The sequence below is a fragment of the Onychomys torridus genome, chromosome 16, assembly GCF_903995425.1.
Source record: "Onychomys torridus chromosome 16, mOncTor1.1, whole genome shotgun sequence".
Lineage (NCBI taxonomy): Eukaryota > Metazoa > Chordata > Mammalia > Rodentia > Cricetidae > Onychomys > Onychomys torridus.
The window spans coordinates 36838018-36865276 of record NC_050458.1 but is presented as its reverse complement, the minus strand read 5'-3'; the positions used below and the strand labels follow the sequence as shown (position 1 = coordinate 36865276).

At 39.5% G+C, this 27259-nt stretch overlaps 1 protein-coding gene across 4 annotated transcripts in view; it reads left to right on the top strand.

Annotated features, from left to right (window-relative positions):
• The window catches only part of Fam135b (family with sequence similarity 135 member B), a 284052-nt gene that overhangs the window by 242346 nt on the left and 14447 nt on the right, over positions 1-27259 (top strand). For 3 of the 4 annotated variants that reach the window (XM_036207799.1, XM_036207798.1, XM_036207800.1), the window contains exons 11-17: positions 603-676; positions 6808-6962; positions 10743-12750; positions 15884-16050; positions 18821-18912; positions 21895-21992; positions 23506-23657. In XM_036207799.1, coding sequence (XP_036063692.1) covers positions 603-676; positions 6808-6962; positions 10743-12750; positions 15884-16050; positions 18821-18912; positions 21895-21992; positions 23506-23657 — 2746 coding nt within the window. Of the gene's footprint in view, positions 1-602; positions 677-6807; positions 6963-10742; positions 12751-15883; positions 16051-18820; positions 18913-21894; positions 21993-23505; positions 23658-27259 lie in introns of those variants that run through there. The other variant, XM_036207801.1, reaches the window with a different exon arrangement.

Here is a 27259-nt window from a genome sequence, read left to right as displayed (position 1 = left end):
ATGATCATTGTGACATCAAAAACTCAGTTATTCCACCCTATTCTGTCATTCATAAAACATCTCTCTTATCTATGTCTAAAGATATCTGAGCTTATAAAATTAACTATTACAAGTGTCTCAATGTACTTAGGAAGAAGTACTTTCAAATGTAAGGTATTGTCCTCATCCTGGCTGTGCATGTATAGATATTAATATATATGGAGTAATGTGGATCTTCTCACTTGGGCAAGAGAAATAAGTGTCTGAAGATCCACAAAGTACATAGCAAATGCTCCTGACTTTTGGAATTCTCCATGTTGTGCATTTATTTATAATGGCTGTTTGGAAAAATCTTACATTCTAGTAGAAAGAATACAACTTGAGGATTAAAAATGAAAGCAGAACAGGAGTGAATTTATAAACATATACTATGCTGCTTGGGCTAAGAGCTATAAAGATGTGGGAAGCTGTGGAGGGTGAAAAGCCTCTTGTGACAGACCTCTGTATGCATGCACAGCCTTCTTTCCACAAAATCACAACACTTAATCTCCAGACTCTCAAGTTGAGAAAATGGAGGGCATATCCACTTGAGGAATTAAGCTGTTTACATTGTCATCCCTCAGGTCCGAAGGTTTTCTGAAGCTTTCTTTTATATGGAGCACCAAAAACTTGCAGTCTTGACCTTTCAGGAAAACCTGTAAGTAATAAATTGCACACCCACTTCACCCTGTTAAAGTGGCCACCCAGGGCATTCAGCTCCCTTTCTTTGTTCCCACTTCCCTTTCCTTTCATTTCCTGCTGTGAAACAGACACTCTGCTGCCTTCTGCAGGCTCTGTCTACAGTCTTGTGCCTGCAAAGAAAGTACAAACTGGGGAGGCGGGAGCTGCAGGTGCCAGGGAAGGTCGACAGCCAAAGGTTTCTTTTGGTGCATGCCACTATGGTTCTGTAGAGAAAAATCAAGACTTCCTAGGTCTCTGCAGACATCTGTGCTGAGTCCTCTGCAAAATGAATAGAAGCAGGTGGTGTGGCCACATGCTATGTCAGACAAGCTCAGTGATGCAGTAGTTAAAACATTTATTCAGCATAATAATTAAGTCCAAGATCTCTAATCAGGAAGAATGATGTCTTTTTAAGATTGCCTTCTTCCAGAAAGAATTGAAAAGTATCAATAAAGTTTGAGTGGTGATAAGAGATGAAGTTTCTTAGATTCTCTGGGGAAGATGGGTGGAGACTTCGCCAAAATCTTTTGGCCACCAATATTTTATTTTGAATAATCTCTTCAAAACATAATGGGGAATCCTGGTTGAGAGGCCACAGTGCATCTATCAAAGAGGCTGGTGGAATTTTCATGTCACCTAAGACAGACCCGGAAATCTTTCATCTTAGTGTACATAACCCTGTTTTCTCCCAGGTTTTATTCTGCATGTAAACTACAGTGACATTTAGTGTTTGGTTTTAGGTTGTGAAAATGAGTGGGATAGGAAGGAAAATGCATATGCTTATTAAAATAGCTTGTTTGGACACCATTAGAGTCTTCAACAAGTACAGCAATACATGCATTCATTCATTTGTTCATTTCAGCTTTAGACTAGAACTGGATGACTAATTCTAAAACTAGCATTGGAAGTACTAATACGTTAAATTCACATACGACTTTGAGGGACACTGAGCAAAATACAGAAACTCAATAATACAGGAAAAAAGCAAATAAACAAAAAAACTGTAATATTCCTCTAAGTCTCCACAATACAAGAAAAACCCTGGAGTTTGTGCTATGTTGTGTGAACCTTTCTCTCAGGGAGTGTGAACACATGTGGAAGTGAAAGTCACAGAGGTCATTGCTCTCTATATTAATTAATTTTCTCATCACTGGGATTACAATACCAAAAAACATCTACTTAAGCCCACAGTTTGAAGGGTCATCTTGGCAGGAAGTCACGGCTGGTCACATGGCATTGAAGTCACACAGAGCAAGAAATGTACTCAGCTCACTTCCTCTTTTGATCCATAGTATTCAGTCTGGGATCACAGCCTATTGATGGTACCACATTCAGAGTGGATCTCTCCTTCTCAGTTACACTTTGGAAAAGTACTCATAGACATGCCCAGAGGTGTGTCTGATAGGTGATTCTAAATCGAGTTGACAATGAAAACTAAGCATCACACTCTCCATGCAGAGTTTGGTTGGAATGCAAAGTACTCATAACACAGGGTATCCAGTGACATGCAATGAGTGATTCCTTGAGAAATGTTTTTTTGTTTGTTTGTTTGTTTTCCTGTTGTCAATTTATTCTCAACTGGAGCTAGTTGTGATGATTGGCTTTTGTCAATTTTATCAAATTTAGAATCACCTGGGAAGAGAATACTAATAACAAATTTGTCTGGATTAGGTTGGCCTGCGGGAATGTCTATGGGGATCGTCTTGATCAGAATGATGGAGGTGGGATGACCTACCCACTGTAGGTGACACCATTTCCTGGGCAGGGCATCCTGGATTATAGAAGAGTAGAGAAATCAAGCTGAGTGATTGTGACTTTGACTAACCAGCTGCTTTCATTTGCTGCTGTGACTTCCCTGCGATGATGGACTAGAAACTAGACATGTGATCCAAATCAATTCTTTTTCCCTTAAGCTGCTTTTGGTAGGATATTTTATCACAGTGGCAAGAAAGGAATCCTGTACACCACTCTTAGTTTCCTTCCCCATAAAATGGTCCAAAGGAAAAGATGAAAGGACAAAGTAGGAACATCCACACGAGGTAGACAGCGCAAGCTACAGATCCTCTTCTGTAAATGGTGACGTTGATGTAGATGGTGAGGGATGAGTGAACATTAATTGTCCTGGTGGACAGTAGATGTGGTAAAGAGTGCTGTCTTGTAGGTTTCTCATTCTGTCTGACAAATAGGCAATTAATAAATTAACTCATTCAGGTAGTTACCAGCTTAAAAACAATAAGCAAGAAGATAAGGGCATAGGAAGAGAGAAGAGATGTGGCTGGTATTCTCATAAATAGTTAGCCACTAATTCTTAGACTCCCCAAACTGTGTCATGTACTAGTTAGCATTTGTTGATTTTTGTCATGTGAATTTTCCACAGTAGTGTTTCAAGTCATTCATGAGTTATCAGGAAATATGAAGCTAGAAAGAGACATATGCAGTTTGCTCTTGTAAGCCAGCATCAACTGCCCTTTAGGAAAAATTGTGTGTGGGCCAAGGACTGATTTTGACAAAGTGATGGGAGAAAAACAATAAATTGAGGAAGTGGCAATTGACCTCAGTTTGTCGTCATTGTGACTCAGACTGTAAAAGGTGTTTACTCACCAGGAAGCACTTCCAATAATGTTCTGAATTTGAGGAGAAACGGGATGGAGGGAAGTAGGAAGGTAAGAGGGAAGGGCAGGAAGGACTAACTCATGTGGTATCTTGTGCACCACAAAATAACTGATTTATGATCATTTCAGTTCATGTATTATTAGCCTGAAAATGAAGTGGGACCTTAGCATTTCAAATTCCATTCAAATGTCTTAACTTATAGATTCTACTAAAACTGGCATGCATTCCTCAACCTCTCTTAGCTAGTTTCTTAGATATAAAAGGAGATTCCTTCTTTCAGTAAGTATGTATGTATTGTTGTCTGTGTTCCAGATACAATTTCAGTTGTGGGCTATTTAGAGGTGAACCAAACAAACAAAATCTCTGTATAAATAAATAGACATGTTGACCAAATGGTGATGAGAAATGTCTATTAACTTAAGAGGAGTAGATACTGATGTGTTTGTCTATACTGGTCTCCCTGAAACTTCACATAGGAGTGGAGGTCAGGTTGAAGTTTTCAAGGTGATTATGTCTTATACAGCAAATAGGTTGGACAACATTTTAAGTATTCAATTGACCATCGAGATAACAAGTTACCAGAGAGATTCTGCTCAATAGGAAATACATTTTTGTCAAAATAAACCATGTAACCAAGAACACAGAAAGAGATTCATTTCAGAATGAGAAAATCATGGGAAAGGTGGATACGTGCTTTCAATAGAATGAGTTTTGGGATAAGATATTGAACAGGGACTATGAGGGGCTAAGCAGGTATGCCCAGACACATGCATGTTCATTATAGCTAGGCAGACAAGTTGTGATTCAGGAATAACTACCTGCTTACATGGGAGGCAGAACTACATTCCAACATCAGGATTGATGATGGAATGCCAGCATACAGAGGCATAGGTGAGCTTATTTGTCAAGATCCATCATAGTTTGGCCTGGAAGAGATTTTATGTCATAGATGAATTTTCACCACCTTTCAGTAGGCTATGAAATCAATGGATGGATTCGGGACAGATCTTTATCTGTGAGATGGTCTGGGATGGCACAGGACAAGATATAATGTATGATTCGAGGAGGGTGTGTTTGCTTATGTTTGTCAGTGTACATGGGTCTGAGGATGTGTGTTTATCATGAAAATAACTGGCCAGCCATCAGGAGTAATTTGTGAAACATGCTAACTTGAGATTTAGCCTGGGATTAGGGCAAGGCTGCTTGTGACTGGCCCTCTTCTGTTTGTTCCATGTCTCAGTGATGCCCTTCACACAATAAGGAGGGATACATGGCTGTGGAAAAAGATGATGTAGAGATTCATAGTGCTATACCATTCTCTATAATGGGGAAGTTGAGATAATACTTCAATTTTTACAGTTCCTGTACTGACAATTATAACAGTTTCACTTAAAGAAAATTTAATTTTAACCAAAATATTATTTTATCACTTTCTGTCTTCTTCTTATTTCCTCCCTCCAACTACTCCTATTTCCCCCTTATTCCCCTCAAATCGATAGTCTCCTTTTCTTTATACATATATATGTGATATATATGATATATATCAGAAGGGCTGATCACTTTAAATGGGATAACCAATTAAAAAGCTCATTTCTGGGGGGACACTAACTCTCCCCTCTCTTTGCAATCATTAGTTACATGTAGCATCTACAACACTGTGTAACATTTAATAGGATAGGTCATTCCTCTGTGCCTGTAGAGATGTCTTAGTTAGGAAAATGGTTTCCATGCAAACCTGAAGACCTGAGTTCAAAGAAGAAACAAGGTGTCATGGCAAGCACTTGCAATACCAGCATTGCAGAAGAAGAGACAGTAGGAGATCCTGGGAGTTTGCTGACAAGCCAGTCTAGGTGAATCAGTAAGTTCCAGGTTCAGGCTGGCAAGCTCCACTATAATCTGTATGGAAGCCAGAGAACCAGAGAGGCTAGGGGTGTGGCTCAGCCACATCTGAAAATCTTGGTACCAGGGGACCAGGTGGGACCAGTTTTAAGACTGACAGCCTGAAAACCTGAATGTTGTGGTGCTGCTATGAGCCCCATTGTCCAAAAGTTGGAGAACCTGGAATTTATTATGTCAAATGAGAAGAGAAAACAAAGGTATCCTGGTTCCGGAAAAACAAATGTTCACCCTGCCCATCCACATTCCATCTAGAGGCTCAGCCTGTCAGATAGTGCCTGTCCTCACTGAAGATGGATCTGGCAGATCTGTCACCAGCTTACAACCCAATGTCTTCTGGCTTCACCTTTACATACTCAGGAGACCCAAGGAGGGGTAGAGTGCAGAACTGACTGAGAAAAAGTCATATTTAATATCCATCCATATATAATATCCAAATAATTAGATATTCAAAGAGGTATAAAGTTGTAACAACTTCCAGAGCTTTGGATAAGAGGAAAAATCTCCCACATATATGAGGGAAACTTAAAAACAGAAAATATAAGATAAACATTTAATCTGTAAAGTCAATATGTATTTTCATAATTAACATCTATATGCATATTATATGAAATCTGTATATGCTGTAAGTCATACATGTATATGTGTTGAACTCTTGGGACTTCTGTTGATGGTGATGATGTGATGCTTAGAGAGTGTGTTCTGGACCTGTATATTTTATATATAATACACAGTTAGTATTTTATAGAGGTAGATAGTCCACATGGCTGGGAAGTGGGATGAGTGTGTCCAGAGTTCAGCCTGCTACATAAAGAGCCTCAGACAGGCAGGCAGTCACATGTTCAGGTTTCTCCCAAATCTACAGTCCCTTAAGGGAAGTTCTCCTCTTCCCTTAATGGAAAGTGATTGAGTTTTTATATACAAAAACTATAAAACATTACTTAGCCTTTCTTTCATGAGATAACATGAATTTACTCTCTTCTGAGGAGGAATTAAAGTCATATGCACCTCCAAACTTTTAAATGGCAAAGTAGTAATTACTTCAGATTCTGGAATCAAGTTCTTAATGGTAGAAGAATGTTTAGGTCTGGAAGAATAAATATAAGCTTTGAAAGTTCCTCTACAGAGAAACAAAAAGTATGCTGCCTGAATTATAGCAGCTTTCACACTAATAAAAGCTGTCAGTATCAACATAATAACAAAAAGCACTTAAGGTGGCTCAGCTGTACCAAAATATAACTCAGACTAAGTAGTTTTAAAAGTTAAAGATGCTGGAGTAATAGATGAATAAATTTAACTTTCTCTTCCAAAGCACACATTTTAGATCTGCAGCCATTTCTTAGCTTAGCCTTTCAGTAGCGTGGTGCTAATTACCTTCCACTGTCAGGTATAACCCAGTACCACAATGCTTTGCACCAACACTAGCTCTTGGAGCAATTCCTCAGCAAAACAGACTACCACTTTGAGGGATATCTTAGATGGATGGGAGGAGAGGCAGATGGTCATTACCAGCATTTGCTAAAAGCACCGTTAAAGATGGTAAGACTATTGAAAACTTCCAATCTTGTTTGGTCTATTACCTTTCTGTGTGCTCCACAGGATACAGACCCACAGCCAGCTATCTCTGGACATCCGGAACTCGGAGTACCTCACCAGCATGCCCCCACTGCCCGCAGAGTGCCTGGATATTGATGGTGACTGGAACACCCTGCCTGTTATCTTTGAGGACAGATATGTTGACTGCCCTGTCTCAGGTTTGTCATTCTCTGTTGTTTTGAAAAGACTCGAGAATTAGGCTTTCCATGGAAGTACTGGCACATTAACATATTGTGCCCCTAAAGCTCTGGTGGTAACTGTTCACAAGAGTATCAGTAAATTGTGGCAGTATTTTCTCCTTAAAGGGGAAGGAAGAGTTAGTGTTATGACCTACCTGGCCCCTTCTGGATCAGAATGTACCTGGGTGTTAACCTATTGAATTTCCTGTAGAATGAAACGTTCATGACTCAGACATACTCTCTCTCTCTCTCTCTCTCTCTCTCTCTCTCTCTCTCTCACACACACACACACACACACACACACACACACACCACCCTAGAGTGATCAAAGACTTGTGAAGATCTTTTGTTCTCTCAAGTGTACAGTTTTAACTATAGTCATTTCGTCATTTCTTATTAACTTTAATGACCCTGTGTTAGTGCCTGCTTTGTGGTAGTGGTGATTGAAGTTGTTTTGTTGATTGGTTGATGGTTACTATGTCATTCTAGGTGGCCACTCACTAATTCAATGACCTGTTTAATGTCAGAAGGCAGGTCAAGGACTTGAGCAAGTGGGTTGTGTAACTAGGAGAACTTATGAACGAAAACCTCAGGGAGAGAAATAACAAGGCTATGCTTATTATTTGTATAACAGTGTTCAACATGGCTCTACTGTTTGTCAGTAAACCCAGAGGTCAACTGCAAAATGACCAGACATGAAGAAATGAATGTCACTTTTCTGTTCTCCCCTGTAACTTGACCATAGAAACCCAACAACCATGCTAAATTGTCAAGCCCTATGTTGGTGGTTTAACCAAATTATTTATTTATTTAATTCTTCAAATAATTTATACAGCCTTAAAGAAGGAAACTGAGGTATAGACAGGGGAAGTATGTGTGAAAGACCATGTATCATTAAGCAACCAAAGCCAACTCCAGAGTCCAGGCTCTGCTCTAGTATCTTCCTCAGATGTTTTAAGCCATTTTATACGGTGGACCATAATGGCTACATTTCAGAAATTCTGCATCTGTAGCCTTATATAGCCTGGAAGCTAGGTGACTTGTAGAGACATAGAAAGTTTACAAACATGCATTTGGTTTCCAGTTGTATTCTGACATCTAGTGTCAAGTAAGTATATGACAAGTCAAATATGTACTGAATTATACTAAACCTCCAACCCAACTGGTAAGTTTTAAAGGTGTGTGTGTGTGTGTGTGTGTGTGTGTGTGTGTGTGTGTGTGTATGTGTGTGTGTGTGTGTGTATGTGTGTGTGTGTGTGTGTGTGTGTGTTTATATGCTTGTATTTTAATTAATGCATACCTCTTATATTTTTCCAGCAAAAATGAACAGATGAAGAAATTAAGCATTTCTTATAAGAACCTCTGATACTTACACATCAGAATTAGGTGTAGATTGTTTCTCAGTATTTTTAATTGAAGATAATGATAAATATTTCAGTGAACATAAATTTCATTCTTCATGCATGTGATTCTGTCACATACACATAATTTTTAACAAGACAACTTGTTGTAGCATTGAGTGCTTCCAAATATTTGGAAAATCCCATCAAGGCAAAAGATCATTTACTCCTATAACAAATGTCCACTTTCTTTCTTGCCAACCCACTGCCTAGTCATGCTAGTATAGTCTTGGGTGGAACTAAACATCATTGTGGTAATTATATTCAAGCCAATACAAGCAATCAGTGAACACAATATTCTTTGTTTTTCTAGATTCCTATTCTTGGCTTAGATCCTTTCAGGAACATAGATCATCAAATATGTACTAGACAGGATGTCAGCCTGTGGGCTACAGGGATAAAACACAAGCTGTTGCCTTTAGGGGGACAAGAGTTTGGAAGTGGGTCATCACATGGTTGTAGGACATACAACACTACATGTGTGTGGGAGGTAGGCTGGGGAAATTTTCAAGAGTATAGTGGTATATACTGGTCTTGCTGCAGGCTGAGGAAAGGTCTTCAGAGGAAAGTAAATGCTTCCTAAGTATCCCCAGGTTCATTGGATGTACCATGATAAAGGGAGAATTCATTTCTTCCTCAGTCTAATTACAAATTGCAGTGAAAGTTATTGGATGATCATAGGTCACTGTATGACCTACATGTGCATACTTTTGGACATGCACCCAATAAACTCTAAATCCTACCACAGAGATATATGTTCATTGCTGCACTATTTACAATAGCCAGGAATGGAACCAGTCTTGATGTCTATCAACAGGGATTTATACAATTTAAAGAAAACACAGACACAACATCATCTTGTTTATATGGCATGTGTGGGAGATGTCAGGAGTCACATCTCAGATCTTTGGTTATGGCAGATGCACATGGAGAATATTTGTTACTGGTCAGTTGTGGGGAACAGGAGAAGAAGAAATAGAGGACTCAAAGTTTTAAGAGAGAGAAAATAGTTAAAGAAAAATAAGATAAGATGCCATACTTTGATTCCCTGCATCAGCCTCTGAAGATGGGTGTGATTATGGAAGCTTTATGAAGCTTCACTGTGGTGTTGCTATCTAACACACAGGACAGATAACCTGATTGCAGGGTTTTTCTGCAGAAAGCAGAACTCTTCACCCCGTGCATAACATGATTTTATGTAATGATTTATAAATAAGTGAAAGCCTTGTGGGTTCCTATGGATCTGCTCACCCCACAGCTGAGGAAGGTCAAAAAGCTTCCTGAAGACTGTGTTTGCCTAGGGTGCTCACAAATGGCAATGTTGGAGTTCATGATCAGACCTTCCAGGCTCCAAAGTTATCTTTACTCTATAAACACTGTGCTTATGATTGACCTCATCACATCTGCAAGTATGAAATGCTAAGTGTACTCAAATAAATGAAAGGTAAGTGGTATGATGAGAGAAAACAAATGCCTTTTTCTAGCCTTTTTTTTCTCTTTTAATAGTTTGTATAATAAGGCTGGCACTAACATCTCTCAATCAAAACTTCACTTCTGCAGGCAAACTGACAGCCTGCAATTCTGGCCACTGGTTACAAATTATTGGTTCATGTAATTCACCCATATTTAATGATATTCTGGGATGACTCATAGAACTCAGGAAGGAGCTGTGTTCATGATTGAAGTTTTATTGTTACAAATAAAGGACAGCCATATCCCTCAAAATAAAAACAGGAGGGGAGAGAGGAAGGGAGGGAGGGAAATAGAAAGACAGGAAGAGAGAGAGGGAGAGAAAGAGAGAGGGAGAGAAAGAGAGAGGGAGAGAAGCAGAGAGAGACAGAGAAAGAGAGAGACGGGGGGGAGGAGAGAGAGAGGATCTATAGGTTGAAGTTTAGTCAGATGTTTTGGTATTCTCAAGACTTTTTCTTCTTCTGGGGCATCCATCTTTGTTGTCAATCTATAAATTTGAAGAGCCCATCTAAGCCACAGGATTGGTGTTTTCTTATGTGGACAAAAGTATGTGAGCCACTGGTAATCTTTTCACACAGGTCTGATGGGTATTTCTTTTCACTTGTCCAAACCCACTAATCACATATTTTGTCATGTTCATATCTTAATTTATCTCATCAACATAAGCTATTTTGAAGTTTAACATGAGTCACCTGGTTATCATAAACTATTTGTATACCCTTGAATAAGAAACTTTTTCTGTAACTTAAGAACTTTAAAAAATCTGAAGGTCATCCACTTCAAAAAGTAGTGATACAGGACTGCTGCATTGTTTTCATACAATTAGGCATTTAAATAATTTATAATTTTGATTTGTAAACTACAATACAATTTTCTTCTCTTGTTATAGAGCATAATTTGAGTGTTTATCCTAATTTTGATGTCCCACTGACAAGTCCTGCAATAATGGATATAAAAGGGAAAGAAAAGAATATTATAAATCAAAAATCATCTTTGAGGAAGAACCTTCCTTTATCTACTACAGAAGCACCCCAGTTCGGCTCCAGTGAGGATGTTATTAGGTGTCCAGAGATGGAAGAGAATGTCTCCACACAGAATCCTGTGGATGTGTGCTCAGAATCTCAGGTGTATTTGACCATTGGTGAATTCCAAAGCAAAGCACTCAAGCCTGAAAATGAATGCTGGACTGGTCCAAGGCCTGATGCTGTGAGAGATTCAGATGTGGACATACGTAGGAGGAGTCCAGGCCCTGAGGATGGGAAGGCCCCAGCACTGACCTACATTGATGTGAAATCTAGCAATAAGAACCACCCTAGAGCTGAGCCCATGCAGGGCTTTAATGTACAGCATGAGCAAGGGAGCTCTCAGGACTGCTATGATCTTGTTAAGACTCTGCCAAGCAAAGCTGTAGCAGGAATAAGTCATAATAATGCCTCCTCTTTACACCAAAAAGCTGCCATTGAATTCAAGACTCTAGGAAGGGGAGCAGACCAGGAAGGAAAGCCCATGCTCCTGAGCCTGAAGCTCACCCCTGCTGAACCTTGTGACCCATTGAGCACTGCTCCAGTGGAACCTTGGGACACCACATCTTCCCTGCAGGACCATTCAGAAGAGCAGGAAGATCTATCAGTGCTCTCTGGCATCATCAAGAGGTCAGCCTCCATCATATCTGACTCAGGCATTGAAAGTGAACCAAGTTCTGTTGCCTGGTCTGAGGCCCGAAGCAGGGCCCTGGAGTTACCTAGTGATCGTGAAGTTTTACATCAGGTGATTCGAAGGCATGCCCACCATAGAAACTCTTTAGAGGGTGGTCATACAGAAAGCAACACTAGTCTGCCCAGTGGCATCCAGGCTTCTCTTACCTCTATCAGCTCTTTGCCTTTTGAAGATGAGGAGCGGGAGTTGGCACTTACTATGCTAACCAAGTCTGTCTCTGCACCCCAGATCAGCAGCCCTGAGGATACCACTGAAGGTGCAGACACCATGAAGAGCACAGGAGGATTTGCTGAAGACCTGGACAGTTCTAGCAAGGACACCAGTTCACTTGGACACAGTTCTTATTCTTATAGTGGCTCTAGGGTCCAGGATGTCAGGGCAGGACACTCCCTTGCAGATATAGCTTTAGATTCTGAGAGAGCCCAGGGACCTGGGTACATAGACATCCCCAAAGGTAAAGAGAACCAGTCCTTTCCTCAAGGACCCTGCTATACGGATGACATGGCTGAGAACATACCAAGTGTTGAAACCAAAGGTCTTAACTTAAAAGTACCATGTACTATAGTGCTTGAAAATTCTAGGACCAGATCTTTCCATAGAGCCGCAGATGAGCCCACAAAAGGCAAACATAAAGGATCAAGTGGGGGTAAACACATGGTCCCCAACAACAGCATCTTAGACACCAGGGCTGTGTCTCACCACAGGGTGCCTGAAATCAGTAATGCACCAGCTGTTGAAGCTGTCAACTTGAATTCTACAGGTGTGCAAAATGGTTCATCAAGTGTCAATGATACCATGACATTGAATAGAAGACATACTGCCTCTCTGGAGGTCAAACATGAAGCAGGCACTGTGTGCCCCACTGTGACTCACACTATTGCCTCCCAAGTGTCACGAAACCATGAGCTGAAGACAGGAACTTCCATCTCTGGGTCCCACTTGAACTCTGCCGAAGCCTTTACTCTGGACAGCTTAAAGGCAGTGGAGGTCGTTAACTTGTCTGTGTCTTGCACTGCCACATGTCTCCCTTTCTCATCTGTACCCAAGGAGACCCCTGCTAGGGCTGGACACTCTTCTAAACAAAGCCTAGCCCCCATTACTCATCAACCTTTGGGCTCCTTTGGAGTTGTTTCTACCTATTCTAGCAAGTTGGAAGAAGAAGTCAGTGAAAGAATGTTCAGGTAAGTTTGTGGACTAGCTCACAGCTCACACATCCTTTGTCATTTAGGTTTTCCCAAAGTTTTCTCAGTTTCATGTATACTATTTAAACATGGAGGTATTCATTATTTTGTTCATTTAAATAAAGCAATAATGTACACATCATGCAATTCAGAATGTCTAAGTAATGTAAAGAATTACAAATAAGCCCATCATCCAAGATAACATGATGTACTTTTTAAACAGAAATCTTCTATATAGATATTTGTCTCCTAAATATATTCATTTTTAATAAAAATAGGACCATTGTGATGCTTCTTTTTCTCATTTTTCTTTATTAAGAAATTTTCTACTTACTCTATATAGCAGCCACAGACCCCCACATCCTCCCTCCTCCCACCCCCAGCCCTCTCTTCCAAGCTACCCCACATCCTCATCTCTCCCAAATCAAGGTCTCCCATGGGGAGTCAGCAGAGCCCAGCACATTAAGCCTAGGCAGGTCCAAGCCCCTTCCCATTGCACCAAGGCTGTGCAAGGCATCACATCACAGGCATTGGATTCCCAAAAGTCTGCCCATGTACCAGGGATAGATCCCGATAGGGAAATGGGAAAGTCGAGCTGGAACAGGGACAGAGTGGGAGGGAAGGGAGGAAGATACCATGATAGATGAGGACATCATGGGAATTGGAAAAGGCAGGGTGCTGGGGAGGCTCTCAGGAATCCACAAAGATGACCCCACCTTAGACTGCTGGAAGTGGTTCAGAGGGTGCCTGGTCTGGTCTACTCTAGCGAGTACCATAGCTGTCATCATAGAGCCTTTGTCCAGTGACTGATGGAGGCAGATGCAGAGATCCATGGCCAGGTGTCAGGGTGAGCTCCAGGAATCCAATTGATGAGAGAGAGGAGGGATTCTGCAGGTGGGGGATGTTGAGCTCATGATGGGCAGATGGGCAGAAATGACTGGCCACACTAGTGGAAGCCCATGAACTGTAGACTAGTGGCTGTGGAGCCCCCATGGGACTGGAATAGGGCCTCTGGTTATGGAAGACAGTTGTTTGGCTCAAACTGTTTGGGGGGATCATTGTGATGCTTCTTAATTATTTTTTCCATTTAAAATATTAGAAATATCTTTCTATACAAGTCCATTTTCATTCAGTATTTTAATGTTTCCATAGTAGTCTATTGTATGGATGTATCATGACTTATTAACCAAATTCTTAATGGATAGATATGGAAATTTTGTTCCATTTTTATTGTGATAATACCACTCTCTTATGACACTAGTGTAACTTCACCTTTTCATGTTTTGAAAATGGAGATTTTTAGGACCTTTGAGGGAACAGGACTCCACCAGATTTGTCTTCTAAGTTCCCTTTAAGATTGTGGGACTCTCAGTCCTAGAATATATAGCTTGATCGTTGGCTTGGGCTATATTCATTTTGCACCCTCAGTTATCAGCTATATATTTTATTGGGCACATAGTGGAAATATTTTGTCAGAGTGCCTTATACTCATTCTTCTCTTTGCAACTGCTAATAGTTATTGATTTTCACATAAAGAAGAAGTCCAGGCAGATAAACATTGAACATTCTGTGTAGCAAATAGTACTAAATGCCTGTCCTATGACACTAGGCACCAAATCAAGAAGTCCAGCTAGACACTGTTGACTCTGCTCTAACTGCAAGAAACCAAGCAGACTGGAATAGCAACCAAGGCCAGTGTTGGGCAAGGGTGATGCTTCCTGCGTGCTCAGTGGACGCAAAGGTTTTATCTGGAAGCAATGATTGTATGGAGAGTAAAAAGGGGCAGAAGAGGAGAGAATGTCTTCACTGAGGGGAAGTAGATGAGGTGCTGATGCTAATACTAGAAAATCACTAATTTGAAAATTAACAATTTTCCAAAAGTTTATGTGTTTTGTTCTGCTCTAGATAAAAACTAGGGCCTTGCCCTTGTTGGACAAGAAATCTAAATTTAAATTGTATTTTCATGCTATTGAAATCTAAAATATTTTCAAGGCTGATGTGATAACACATGTGGAAAGAATTTTGCACCATGAAAACGTTTTATGTTTAACTTTAGTAAAACTACTACATGAAAATACCTTACTTTTGCCAAATGGTATGGCACACACCTTTAATCCTAGCACTTGGGAGGCAGAGCCAGATGGATCTCTGTGAGTTTGAGGCTAGCCTGGTCTACCAAGTCAGTTCTAGGAGAGCTACACAGAGAAACCCTGTCTCCAAAAAACAAAAAACAATAAAACCCAAAAAACAAAACAAAAAAGAAAAAAAGAAAGAAAAAAATACCTTACTTTCAGGTAATGTGCTTAGGCCATATAGAAAACAAAACTTAATTCTGTGTATATACATGATCCCATCCTCAGGCTATCTCAATATGTACATGTATACATCTGTAAATCTTAAAAACAACTACCCCAACTGAAACCTAAAAATCTTCTAATCCCAAGCATTTCAGATAACTGGCTATTATCAGAAGTATTAAAACCAAGATTCTAACCATCATGATCTCATTTGTGAATCAATGTTGTTAACCACCATCTTGTCAAGTGACTATACAAACAGCATCTTAGCTGGGTTTAAAAGTCATGTCTGACAACATGAACATACCAAGGCCCAAAGAAACCAAACCAAGCCAAGCCAAGCCACGTAGTTTATGGTACTAACTAGAAAACAAAACCAATACAAAACAGAGGAAAAAATAAAACCCAAATTCTTCATTGCTTTTGGGAATGGTGGAAAATAGTTCTTGAAAAGCAGATGGAGGCTAAACCATGCTTGGCTTGTATGAGAAGAAAGGAACTTCCCTTCTCAGGAGATAATCTTAAAGATGTCCATGTACTGTAACTGCACAGAGTCTTGTAAGTCTCATTATCCAGCCTCCTGTTCAATACAAGTCTAAAATAGAAATTTTTAAAATCAAAACTCTTTCTTCGGTTTACTTGGGGATATTTTCCTTCTCTCTTATTAAGAACAAAGCTTTGCTCGCCAGCATTTCCCCTAAGGTTTCGTTCAGCATTTGATGTTCAGAAGACAATTTGTTTGTGAATACACAGCACTCCTACCTATCAGCCCACCTCATTCCCTGCTCAACCTGGAATACACAGCATGGCTTGTGATTAATTGGTATATTCTCCAGTTTTTATCAGGCCAAAGAAAAGTTTAAAAAAGAACTGAAGATTGAAGGATTTCTGTACAGTGACTTATCTGTACTAGCTTCTGATATACCATATTTCCCACCAGAGGAAGAGGAGGAAAACTTGGAAGATGGGATTCACCTGGTGGTCTGTGTCCATGGCCTGGATGGTAAGTTTTAAGGAAGTTTCCTTCTCAGATTACTATCCTACATTCACTTTATGCCTATGAAGCAATTTAGATCAGGTATTCATTCTAAAAGCAACTGAACAGCAACCATGAAAACATTGCTTTTAAGGGAAATGGCTTTCAGGATACATACATACATCATACATATACACACACATGCATACACACATGTAATTAATTAGTTAATTCAGTGACATGGATTTTAACAATCAATGGAATGAATGAAGGAATTGTATGATCAATGGAATGAGTGTTCTGAATAAAAGAGAGACTCGAGTAAATGAATGAAGAAGTGAATGTACTGTTAGAATGAATACCTCAATGAAATGCAGGAATTGATGGAATTTATAAATCAATAGAATGGTTCTCCAAGAAGAGATGGAAGAAAAGGAATAAAGGATGCATTTTAATGAGCCTGGGTTAGTGATTGCAACTATTTTATTGTCTATTTTGTTCATCTCTCACTTACCAGAACCTTCTTTTCTTTCTTTCTTTTTTCTTTCTTTTTCTCTTTCCTTTCTTTCTTTCTTTCTTTCTTTCTTTCTTTCTTTCTTTCTTTCTTTCTTTCTTTCTTTCTCTCTCTCTCTCTCTCTCTCTCTCTCTCTCTCTCTCTCTTTCTTTCTTTCTTTTTTTTTTCAAGACAGCACTTCTTTGTGTAGCTTTGTGCCTTTCCTGGAACTCACTTTGGAGACCAGGCTGGCCTCGAACTCACAGAGATCCGCCTGGCTCTGCCTCCCAAGTGCTGGGATTTAAAGGCATGTACCACCACAGCCCGGCCAGAACCTTTTCTATACTAGATACTACCATGTTCTGGGATTTATAAAGATAAAAATAACCTTGACATTCATCAGCTCATTGTCATTAAAGGGTGATTCATACCTCTCATTTTGAAAATTCTAAAATTCTTTGCAAAATAAGAAATCTGGGTGCCCAAAGAAATGGCTCAATGGTTAAGAGAACTTGCTGCTCTTCCAGAGGATCTGAGTTTGGTTCTCAGCACCTATGATGATGGGTCACAATAGCCTGTAACTCTAGCACCTAGGTATCAAATGCCTTTTCCCAATCTCTTAGACTATCTGGATACCTGAGTCAATGATTCACCTAGATATACACATAAATAAAAATAAATCTTTAAAGTAAGAACTCTGGTTATGCAATAGGGTTTACATCTGTTACCTTGTACATATTGAAATAGAATTATGTGAAAGAGGTAGAGATGATTTGCAGTATTGTACTGATTCAGAGAGCTGAGCTGCCCATGAGAGCATCCCCTGGGCAACAGGTCAAAGGAAAAACAAGTAATCACAAAGACAGCTTTCATGACATTACTTCTGTAGTTCAAGGTACATGTGTATAACCTCTTCAGAGTGTTATAGAATCTGTTTATTCAAATCTGCCTACTAGCATATTTATGTTAAGAATGAGTTCATTAAGACAAGTTATGAATATTTACAAGGCTCTCTATTGTGCCTAAAAGCCCAAAGCCTATTTTGTTGTAAATGTTCTCAGTCTAGCACATTATTAACTAAAACTGTTTTAGAAAGCTTTAGGTTACAGAAACATTTTACTCCTAGTGTCTTGAGGAAAGAAGGATGTATTATTCTCAAACTCTTTGTGTTTAATATAAGTAGTATCAACTTTTTAAAAGACCACTCCTAAAATATCATTAGGGAAATTTAGGCTATGACATGAATGAATCCAAAGAGTATTTATTTATTGACATAAACAGAGTGATGAAATTTATCTTCTCAAGAGGAAATATGTATCTCTTTTGAAAGAACATGTCCTTCTAATGACATTGAGCTTACAGGTTTGATCATATGCTATAATAGCCTACAGGATGGTTATCATCTGGGAATATCCACATAAGGTTTGTCTTAAATCTTGAATTCTTCCAAATATATGTGTTTCTTAATATACCTTTGAATCATTGGGGAAATTTATAAAGAATGCTATAAAATTAGTTGTGATTTCACTTACAGTGTAGAAGTTCTCCAAAACTATAACCTGTAGGGTTGATTTACATGGAAAAGCATAATACCAAACTATCTAAACAGGTTGCATGTCTTTTTCAGCTCTATGGGGACCCAGAAGGAGAATAAGCCATATATTAATGTAGATATAGTAGAATGCCCATGGGCAGAATAAAATATATGCCTAATTTATTCTGTTGTAACAAATCAACTTTCCATGTGACTTTTTATGACAACAGCATATTCGATGTGCTGTTTGTGTTTCTCACACTAGAAACTTCCTGAAATTATAAATAAACCTTTCATTCCGTGGCCCCATCAGATACTCTTGGACATTTGCAAGCTTATTAATCCATTATCCATTGGCTTAGAGATAATTCTTCTATTTATACAACTGAACTGTAGTTGATAATTAATCTCTTCCTAGTTATCTATAATTGATAGGCAAGTGATTTAAGAGGGGACTGCCCACTGTGCCATCTTAACCACTAGGCAGCCCTTCCAAAAAGCTATTGAGAGAATGTTGTTCTGGGAAAGAAAGAACTAGTGTGACAGGTCGAGGAATAATTCCATTAAAGAATGGCCACTTAAAAGAGCCCCTTCTGTATGTGTGCATGGGCTAGGGTAGTAAAACTGGAAGATGGGGAGTTACTTCAGGTATTTCTGTTATCTGCTTTAAAATAAAGAGAAAATCCAATTTTTAATGTGAGAAACGTTGAGAAAGAAATCCCATGTGACTTATGATTAATTATAGGCCTGGGGTTATCTGTCATTTTCAGGGAACAGTGCAGACCTACGGCTGGTGAAGACTTTCATAGAACTGGGGCTCCCTGGGGGAAAACTGGACTTCCTAATGTCTGAAAAGAATCAGGTATGATGTCAGGGATGTTGGATTGAGAGAACATTGGATTTGAAGGAGTCTCCTACGGACACCAAGATGATATATATATATGCATGAAGTGAAGGGGGCAACTTCAAGGAGAATATCCAAGTGTTTGGGTAGTTTGGAGAGAAAAAGAAACTTACTGTATCACTTTGGGAGTCTAAGGAAAAATATGAAATGACGATAGGAGTTAGCATGTATCAGGTGACTGGAGCCTTTTGGCTTAATTGGACATTGGGAGCATGACAGCTTAGGTTACCAACTATGTGGGCATCCATATAGTCACACTAGGGACAGAGCATTGTCACCTACAGCTGTGCAACCTACAAAGTCTGGTCACTTTTGTTTTACAATCAGACATGGTACCCTGAGGCAGTGACTGTTAATCTATGAGCAAGAGATAGGGATGATCAGAGAGTGAGGCAAATGACTCATAAGCATCCTTTGGAGGAATAGAGTTGTTAATAAACAAGAGGTCTCATGATTAGTGAAAGTGGTAGTTATACAGAGAACCATTTGACATCAGAGCTGAGAAGTCAGGCTAGTGAGATGAGTTGCAATAAAGATGTTCACTGCCAAGCCTAAATAGCCTGAGTTTAATCCCTGAGGTCAACATACTAGAAAGTAAGAACCAGCTCTCCCAAGTTGTCCCTTGACCTCCACACACGCATAAATAAAATGATCAAAAGCTGAAAAGATCCTGCTTACCCCTCAACTGCTAGTGCTTAATTTCTTTGCCTGTTTTAGACACTATGTTCAAGAGCAGATGACAGGCAGTAAAAGGTATTATGTGAGGGAGGAAGAGTTAGGAGAACCATCATCCAAGGGCCCACTATTTTCATGGTAACTGTCCCAGTTTCCTATTACACCGGAAAAGCAGCTCTATTGCTTACCAATAGCACTGATTACTTACAGCACAGAGCATACAGCCTAGGGCTTCTGCAGAGAATCCTCCTTCTGACCCAAAGAGCTACCATATGAAATTCCTGATCCATTATGTCCTGAGGGATGTGTTTCATATGTGGCCATGTCCTGAGGGAGACATTCAGAGAAAGTGGTAGAATAATGACTGATCCATGTTCCTTGACCTTGTGTTGGCTTTGCCCTAGTGAAGTTTTCTCTTCGGGGACAATGAGTGTGGTTAATAGCAGAGGTCGAGACAGGAATCCAACCTTCATTGTGTCCCTCCATGTACTCTGGGATATGTTCTAGGACGTCTTGGTTCCACATTGATTCCACAAGTTTGTTTGAGCCAGGTCTCTGTGCAAGTCACTAAACTGGAGGGATTTGTCTCAATACTAATTAAGTTCTACTGTGTTTGTTGTTTCACTGCTTAAATATTGTAAGTCTTGTAAAGAGCTCAGAATGCAACAGTCTTTTCAAAGTACCCTGACTGTGGAGTTCCCAGTATTATTTTTGTACCTTACTGTGGTTTTAAGAGCATTTTTCATCATAGTGAGTGCAGTCTTCATTATCACAACAATTGTAAAATAATGAATATACAAACCAGTAATTTCAAAAGGAGCAAAGAGGCTCTTGGAGACTAGAAGGTCATAATAATAGCAGCACCAATCTTAAGTGTGTTAACAATAGTTTAGAGAGCCTTTAAGATATGAAAAGAAACACATGGCATTCTCCACTTTTAAAGGCCAAGGAGATGCAGATTCAGGCTGCAGAAGGCACAGAACCCAGACCATAGCCTCAGGGGAAGCAGAGTAACAGACGAGATTGCATTTCATGAAGCCTAGCAAAAGCACCACTGTGCTTTGTCTCTTCAATGCTGTAGGCTTCATGGAGAGATGGGTGACCATGCAACCCATCAAGCCCCTCACCTCTTGCTTTTCCTTTCTCAGGTATACTTGCTTCCTCACCACCGAAATGAATGTTTGTGAGAGTTTTTGGCTGGAAGCTCAGGCATCTCAAGATGCTGTTGCTCCAGTACTGTTTATAAAGGATGTTTTTGCTTGTAGATATTAACCCTAAATACATGTCTGTGTTGCTCTCAATCGTATTCCTAAAATTTCGTTATGTAGATAATCTACTATGTCTTCAACAACTTAGACATGCATAGGATTTCCCCCTTATTCTTTTTGTGCTCCTTTATCATTTGGTCATCCTTCATAAGACATGAATGGCTTTCAAATCTTTCAAAGCTGATGTCTGGGCATGGACTTACAGAATAACCTAAAGGTTATTTAGAGTTTGCCTAGTTTTCTTTCTATTGCTGTGATGAACACCATGATCAAATGTAAAATGAGGAGGAAAGGGTTTATTTAATTTTGCAATTCCCCATCACAGTCCATCATTGAGAGGAGAAGGGATAAGAACTCAAGGCAGGAAGCAGGAGACTTAGAAGAACAGTGCTTACTGGCTTCCTCTTCATTGCTTGCTTAGCCTGTCTTCTTATTATGTCCTTATTATATATACTCAGTGACAGCACAGCTCACAGTTAGCTGGGCCCTCCCACATTAATTATCATTTAAGAAAATGCACTATAGGCTTGCCAACAGGTCAGTCTGGTTGAGCACTTTCTCAATGAGATTCACTCCTCCCAGATCTCTCTATCTTGTGTCAAGATGACAAAAACCAACCAGGATAAGAGTCAAGCATGTCTTGGTGTGAATCTGGCTCACAGGAAGTGAGCAAGTGGTCTCCCCTCACAGGGCCTGCTTCCTCCACTGGGAAGTCATGCCAGCAGACAGTGAACTCATGTTGAGACAGCAGGTACCACATTCCAAGAACATATACATACTTAGATCTTCCACCTTATTCCCCTAACTGAGGATCCTTTAGCAGATGCCCAGTTTCTTCATTAGAGCCCCAGTGGATCTTTGTCTTGAAGTTACAGCTCAAACTAGAACCCCGACAAGGTCCTTACACCCCTTTTTATGTCATGCTGTTTAAGGAAAGAAGACTTCTAACACAGAAGCCATAACTTCTCTCAACACCTCTCCCCTTGCTGTTTTCCAGATGGACACATTTGCAGATTTTGACACCATGACAGATCGACTGTTGGATGAGATCATTCAACACATCCAGTTGTACAACCTCTCCATATCCCGAATTAGGTAAAAGGAAACCACAGGTAGCTAATGCTGAGGGAAGATGGGTGATATGTTTTTGAGTGTTTACCATATAATAATCTTTAGATTTTTTTAAGCCACTATGATAACTGGCTTTTGGGCTCTTAATGAATCGGACTACTTTCGGGTAGGAGCAAATCAGTGAGTGAGTAGCAAGTCTAGCTTCTCACCCATATATCTTTCATAACATGGATGATATGAATAAATATTTTTCTGCTGAGCATTAAGAGTCTTAAAATTAGTATAACTATCTCTAGGTTTGAATTCATGTTGGAGTTTTCACAAGTTTTGGATCTGCCATGTACTGAGTGTGTAACTTTTTGCACACTTTTCAAATCCTTAAGCCTCCACTTTGTTATGTCTTAATTGTACTATCAGGAAGTGGATATGCTAGAACCCTGAAGAAATCTCCTATCTAATGAGAAGGTTTCTGCCAGTGCCAGTTGTAGCCTCAAAATATGACAAAAATTTGGTCTAAATATTTAGATAACTCAGACTAAAGGAAGCAGCATGTACTGTTTTAGCATATACATACATCAACATAGTACTAAGATCATGGTGTCAGTTATTCTTTTTAGTTTCCAGGGATATGAAATCATGTATTTTTTTCACAAATAAGGATTTGTATGATAATGTCAGGACACAGTTCAGGCAATCCAATTGTATAGGATAACATCTGCAGTTTTGTTTTTGTTTTTTTTTAATTTTTGAGACAAGGTTTCTCTGTGTAGTTTTGCGCCTTTTTCCTGGAACTCACTTGGTAGCCCAGGCTGGCCTTGAACACACAGAGATCTGCCTGGCTCTGCCTCCCGAGTGCTGGGATTAAAGGCATGCACCACCACCGCCTGGCTCATTTGCAGTTTTATTTTGCTGGTTTTATGTATGTTGTGAGAAGAGGCAAGATAGCACACCTGACATATTATAGGGTTTGATAAATGATTAATTGAAATCTGAATGGCATATTGAATTGATGGATTGGAGGAAGCAGGAAGTTTGGACAGAGCATGGAGGAGAATGGCCAATCAGTGTAAGTGAGAGCAGACAGCTCAATAGGTGTGGAGAGAAATGAGGGGATGAGTGGAGTCAGAGCAGTTGTCAGAGCTGAGATGATGAATGGCCTCCTGGGAAAAGCTAAGACTGGGATTTTTATCTTATAAATGACCAGGAGAGCACAGCGCTTAGATACATGGATTTCAGAACGGACTCCATGCTGTCCCCAGATGGGCTGAGAGGAGGCCTGGGGGCCAGACCCTCAGGGGGACTGCTCTAATAATGGAGATATGAGGTAAACACTACAATTCTCCTGCACCTCAACGTATTTGCCTAGAACTTCCATTCACAAAAACTGGATGAAAATGAATCTGTAGTGGCCAAGTGTTATGTCAGGTCCTCTGTACCTGGGGGAAGCTGCTAAGACCTTAGTGCTTCTCACTCTAGCCCATCCCTGAGCAGGGTTTTCCTGGCATCACTCACATGTATCATTCCTGTCTCTTAACAGCTTCATTGGCCATTCCCTTGGTAACATTATCATCAGATCGGTCCTCACAAGGCCTCGGTTCCGGTATTACCTCAACAAACTCCACACATTCCTGTCACTCTCTGGGCCTCACTTGGGGACTCTGTATAACAACAGCACCCTGGTTAGTACAGGTAAGACTTTGTCACCCTCATTATCCTTCAGAGTTCATTAGAGGCATCAGGAAGTTGGAACTGGAGACAGAAGTTACTGATGGAATCTTCGGGCTTTCCCTAATGTGGGATGGTGGGTGGAGATTTGGTATGACAGTATGGGTACATATACACAATGGAGTTTTAGTCAACCAAGGAAAATGTAATTATGAAATTTGTAGAAATAATAGAGAAAATTGAAAAATAGCACATTAAGCTAATATGCAGACAGACAAATACTGTATGTTTGCTCTCACATGTGGAGCCTATCTTCTAATTGTTAAATTTGACTAAGGCCTCTCACCCTACAATATTTGTTTACTTTCTGTGAAATGGAGATTATGTGTACCTAATGCATGTTTGCATATGTGTATACATGTTGACAGTATATATATATATATATATATATATATATATATATATATATATATGTATGTATATATATAAAATACATGTACATATAATATATATAATGTGTATAATCATATCACATATGTTATGTATTCATTTAAACATATGGAATATGTGTGTGCATTCATATTTATATTTCAGTGTCTATTGCTGATTGGTTCTAGGACCCTCACAGATACCAAAAGCTGAGAATTCTTAAGTATCTCCTGTAAACTCTCACAGTTTTTTAATGTAACCTAGACAATCCTTCCTCATACTTTATATCATCTCCAGACTGATTTTACTTCCTAATAAAATGCAAATGCTACACAAAAAAATTGATATATGGTATTGTCTATGGATAATGTCCAGAAAAATGTCCGGGAGACAAAACTATTGCCAAAAGATTTTTAATCCTTGGTGTGTTGACTCTGCAGATGTGCAACTCACCTGTGCTAAGATCTGACATGTGTGAGTGTGCACATGCATGCATGCATTTATGGTGGTGTAAGTGGGTGAATGCACATTGAGGATTCAAAAGGAAAATTAAGAAGCAGACTTTCTACCACCTATTCTACATCGTAAATAACTGAATTCTGTACTGCCTTCTTGCCTTTAGTTTTGAGGCCCTCACAACTTCAATGGTATTGTAAGAGACTTTAGGGGTATAGTGGGGAAAGAGGTAAGGCCTGGGCTGGGGGTGTATCTCATGTTACAGTGCTAGCCTAGTATTTCCAAGACCGTGGGTTTGATTCCCGGTACCCCAGAAAAGAATGACAAGGGAAGAAAACAAGGAAGTGGAAGGAAGAGGAGGAGGAAGGAGGAAAAGAGGAATTGGAAGAAGGAACAGGAATTGGGGAGGAGGAGGAAGAGAGAGGCTTGATGTAACATGAGCAGGATTTCTAAGGCAGTGGGTTCTAGAAAGGTTTTCTAGTGTATGTAATGGCCTGGAAGGCTGGTTTAGTCAGCAAACTGAAGGAAATTCTTGGGGATAGAACCACAGCCCTCTACAGGGCAAGATGGATGGAGTGCCTGACCACAGCCAGATGATGAAGGCCTTTTCATGATGCAGCAAGATGATAGACACATGTGCAAATCACATAGACATTGCTATTGGATTTTAGTTAATGGTTTTTAGCAAATAGTTTTACATTCATAAACACACACAGGATATTTGTCCATATACAGTAATAATTAGGTTAGTTAAATCATATCTCTTAACAATGTAATGTTTTTATTAATTGTTTGAGAATTTCATACATGTATACAATGTATTTTGACCATATTCACCTTCTACTCCTCAAGATCCATCCCCTCACATTCTATAGAATGGGAGACAAATATTTCTTAGCTATGTATCTGGCAAGAGGATTGGTGTCTAGAATACACAAAGACCTAAAAACTCTAAACAACAAGAAAACAAGCAAGCCAATTTAAAAACTGAAACAGCTTTCAAAGTGAACAAAGAGTTCTCAAAAGATGAAACAGGGCTGTGTATTTCCTGATTGGCTAGAACCTTTATGTGGCATTGTGGTCACCTCTAAGGAGTTCTCTCATCCTGCCAATCCTTCAGCCCTCTCCATATTTCTCAATAACTCTGAAACTTTCTTCACGGTATAATGCAGACTCATGATTATTCACTCCAGTTTCTTAAGGATGATCCTTGTGCTCATGGTTTATTTGGTACTTTTATACATAACAAATATAACATCTTTTCTTTGGAGAAAACTCAAAGCCATCTTTGGACAAAGATAATTTAGCTACTTTCTCCCTCATAATTATAAACTTGAAATATTATAAAAAGTTTTAAAAAGATACATTACCAAACTCATCCAACCTAGAACACCTAAAGTAATTAATTCATATGGTTTATATCACTGTTTTTTCTCCATATGTGGACATCTACATATCAGCCACTGTGATATATGTTTCTCTCTCTCTCTACACACACACACACACACACACACACACACACACACACACACACACACACATATATACTTTTTTCATGTCATAGCATTCATTTCTTTGTTGTTGATACATAATATACATTTGTAAGCATCTGCATAAGCACTGCATGGGGTCTGTCAGAAATATATATTCTAGTTTTCCAGTCTGTAGACTTTTATTGGGTATTCTTTCCTCTGGCTTCCGTTACTGAAAGAGAACAAATGAATATCAGAGTATTTGTGATTTCATGGACTTAGAAGCCTATTGCTGTGTAATTTTGTAGGACAATTTATACTCCTGCTATCAACACTAAGAATGTAAATATGGGAACTGGGGACATGAGTCACTGGATAAGAACACGCTGCACAGGTGTGAGGACTTGGGTTCAAGTCTCTGGAATGCTTATAAAAATCTGGGTGTGTCCATGCATCCATGTATAGCTGTAACCCTAGTGCTGTGGGGAGAGTGGATAGAGATGGGAAGGTTTCTGGGTCTTGCTGATGCCAGCCTTTCTCCATATTCAAAGAAAGACTCTGACTCAGAGGAATAAGGCAGGGTGTGATAAATCAGGCACCTGATATTCATCAGATACACAATGTTCTCCTTTGATCTATATGTGCACACTCAACTATAATACACACATACCAAAATAAAAATATAGATACACAAACTTAATTATTTGATAAAAGTCCCATTGCTATTGTAGCATGAGTCGTAAACGGTCTTATTAATAAAAACAAACCCAGAGCCAGGTATTGGAGTGAACACTGAAATATCAGAGAAACAGAACAAGCCACAGCCAAACTCACCTTGCCTACTACTCAGCCAATCCTGTTTCCTCAAACTGGAAGCCTCTGAGTCCTCACCTGAATGGATCTCAGCTGAACTGCTGCTAAAAGCCTAAAACCTTAACAGGACTCTAGTTCCCTGTCCTCATGCCTTATATTTCTTTCTGCTTCCTGTCATCACTTCCTGGGATTAAAGGCATATGTCACCATGCCTAGCTGTTTCCAGTGTGGCTTTCAACTCACAGAGATCCAAATGGATCTCTGCCTCCTGAATGCTAGGATTAAAGGTATATGCTACCACTGCCTAACCTCTATGTTTAATATAGTGACTATTCTGTTCTCTGACCCCTAGATAAGTTTATTGGAGTGCACAATATATCAACCACACTCTATTTTAAGTAACTGAAAATATCTTTTCTCTTTTTTAAATGTATTTTATGTATCAGTGTTCTATCT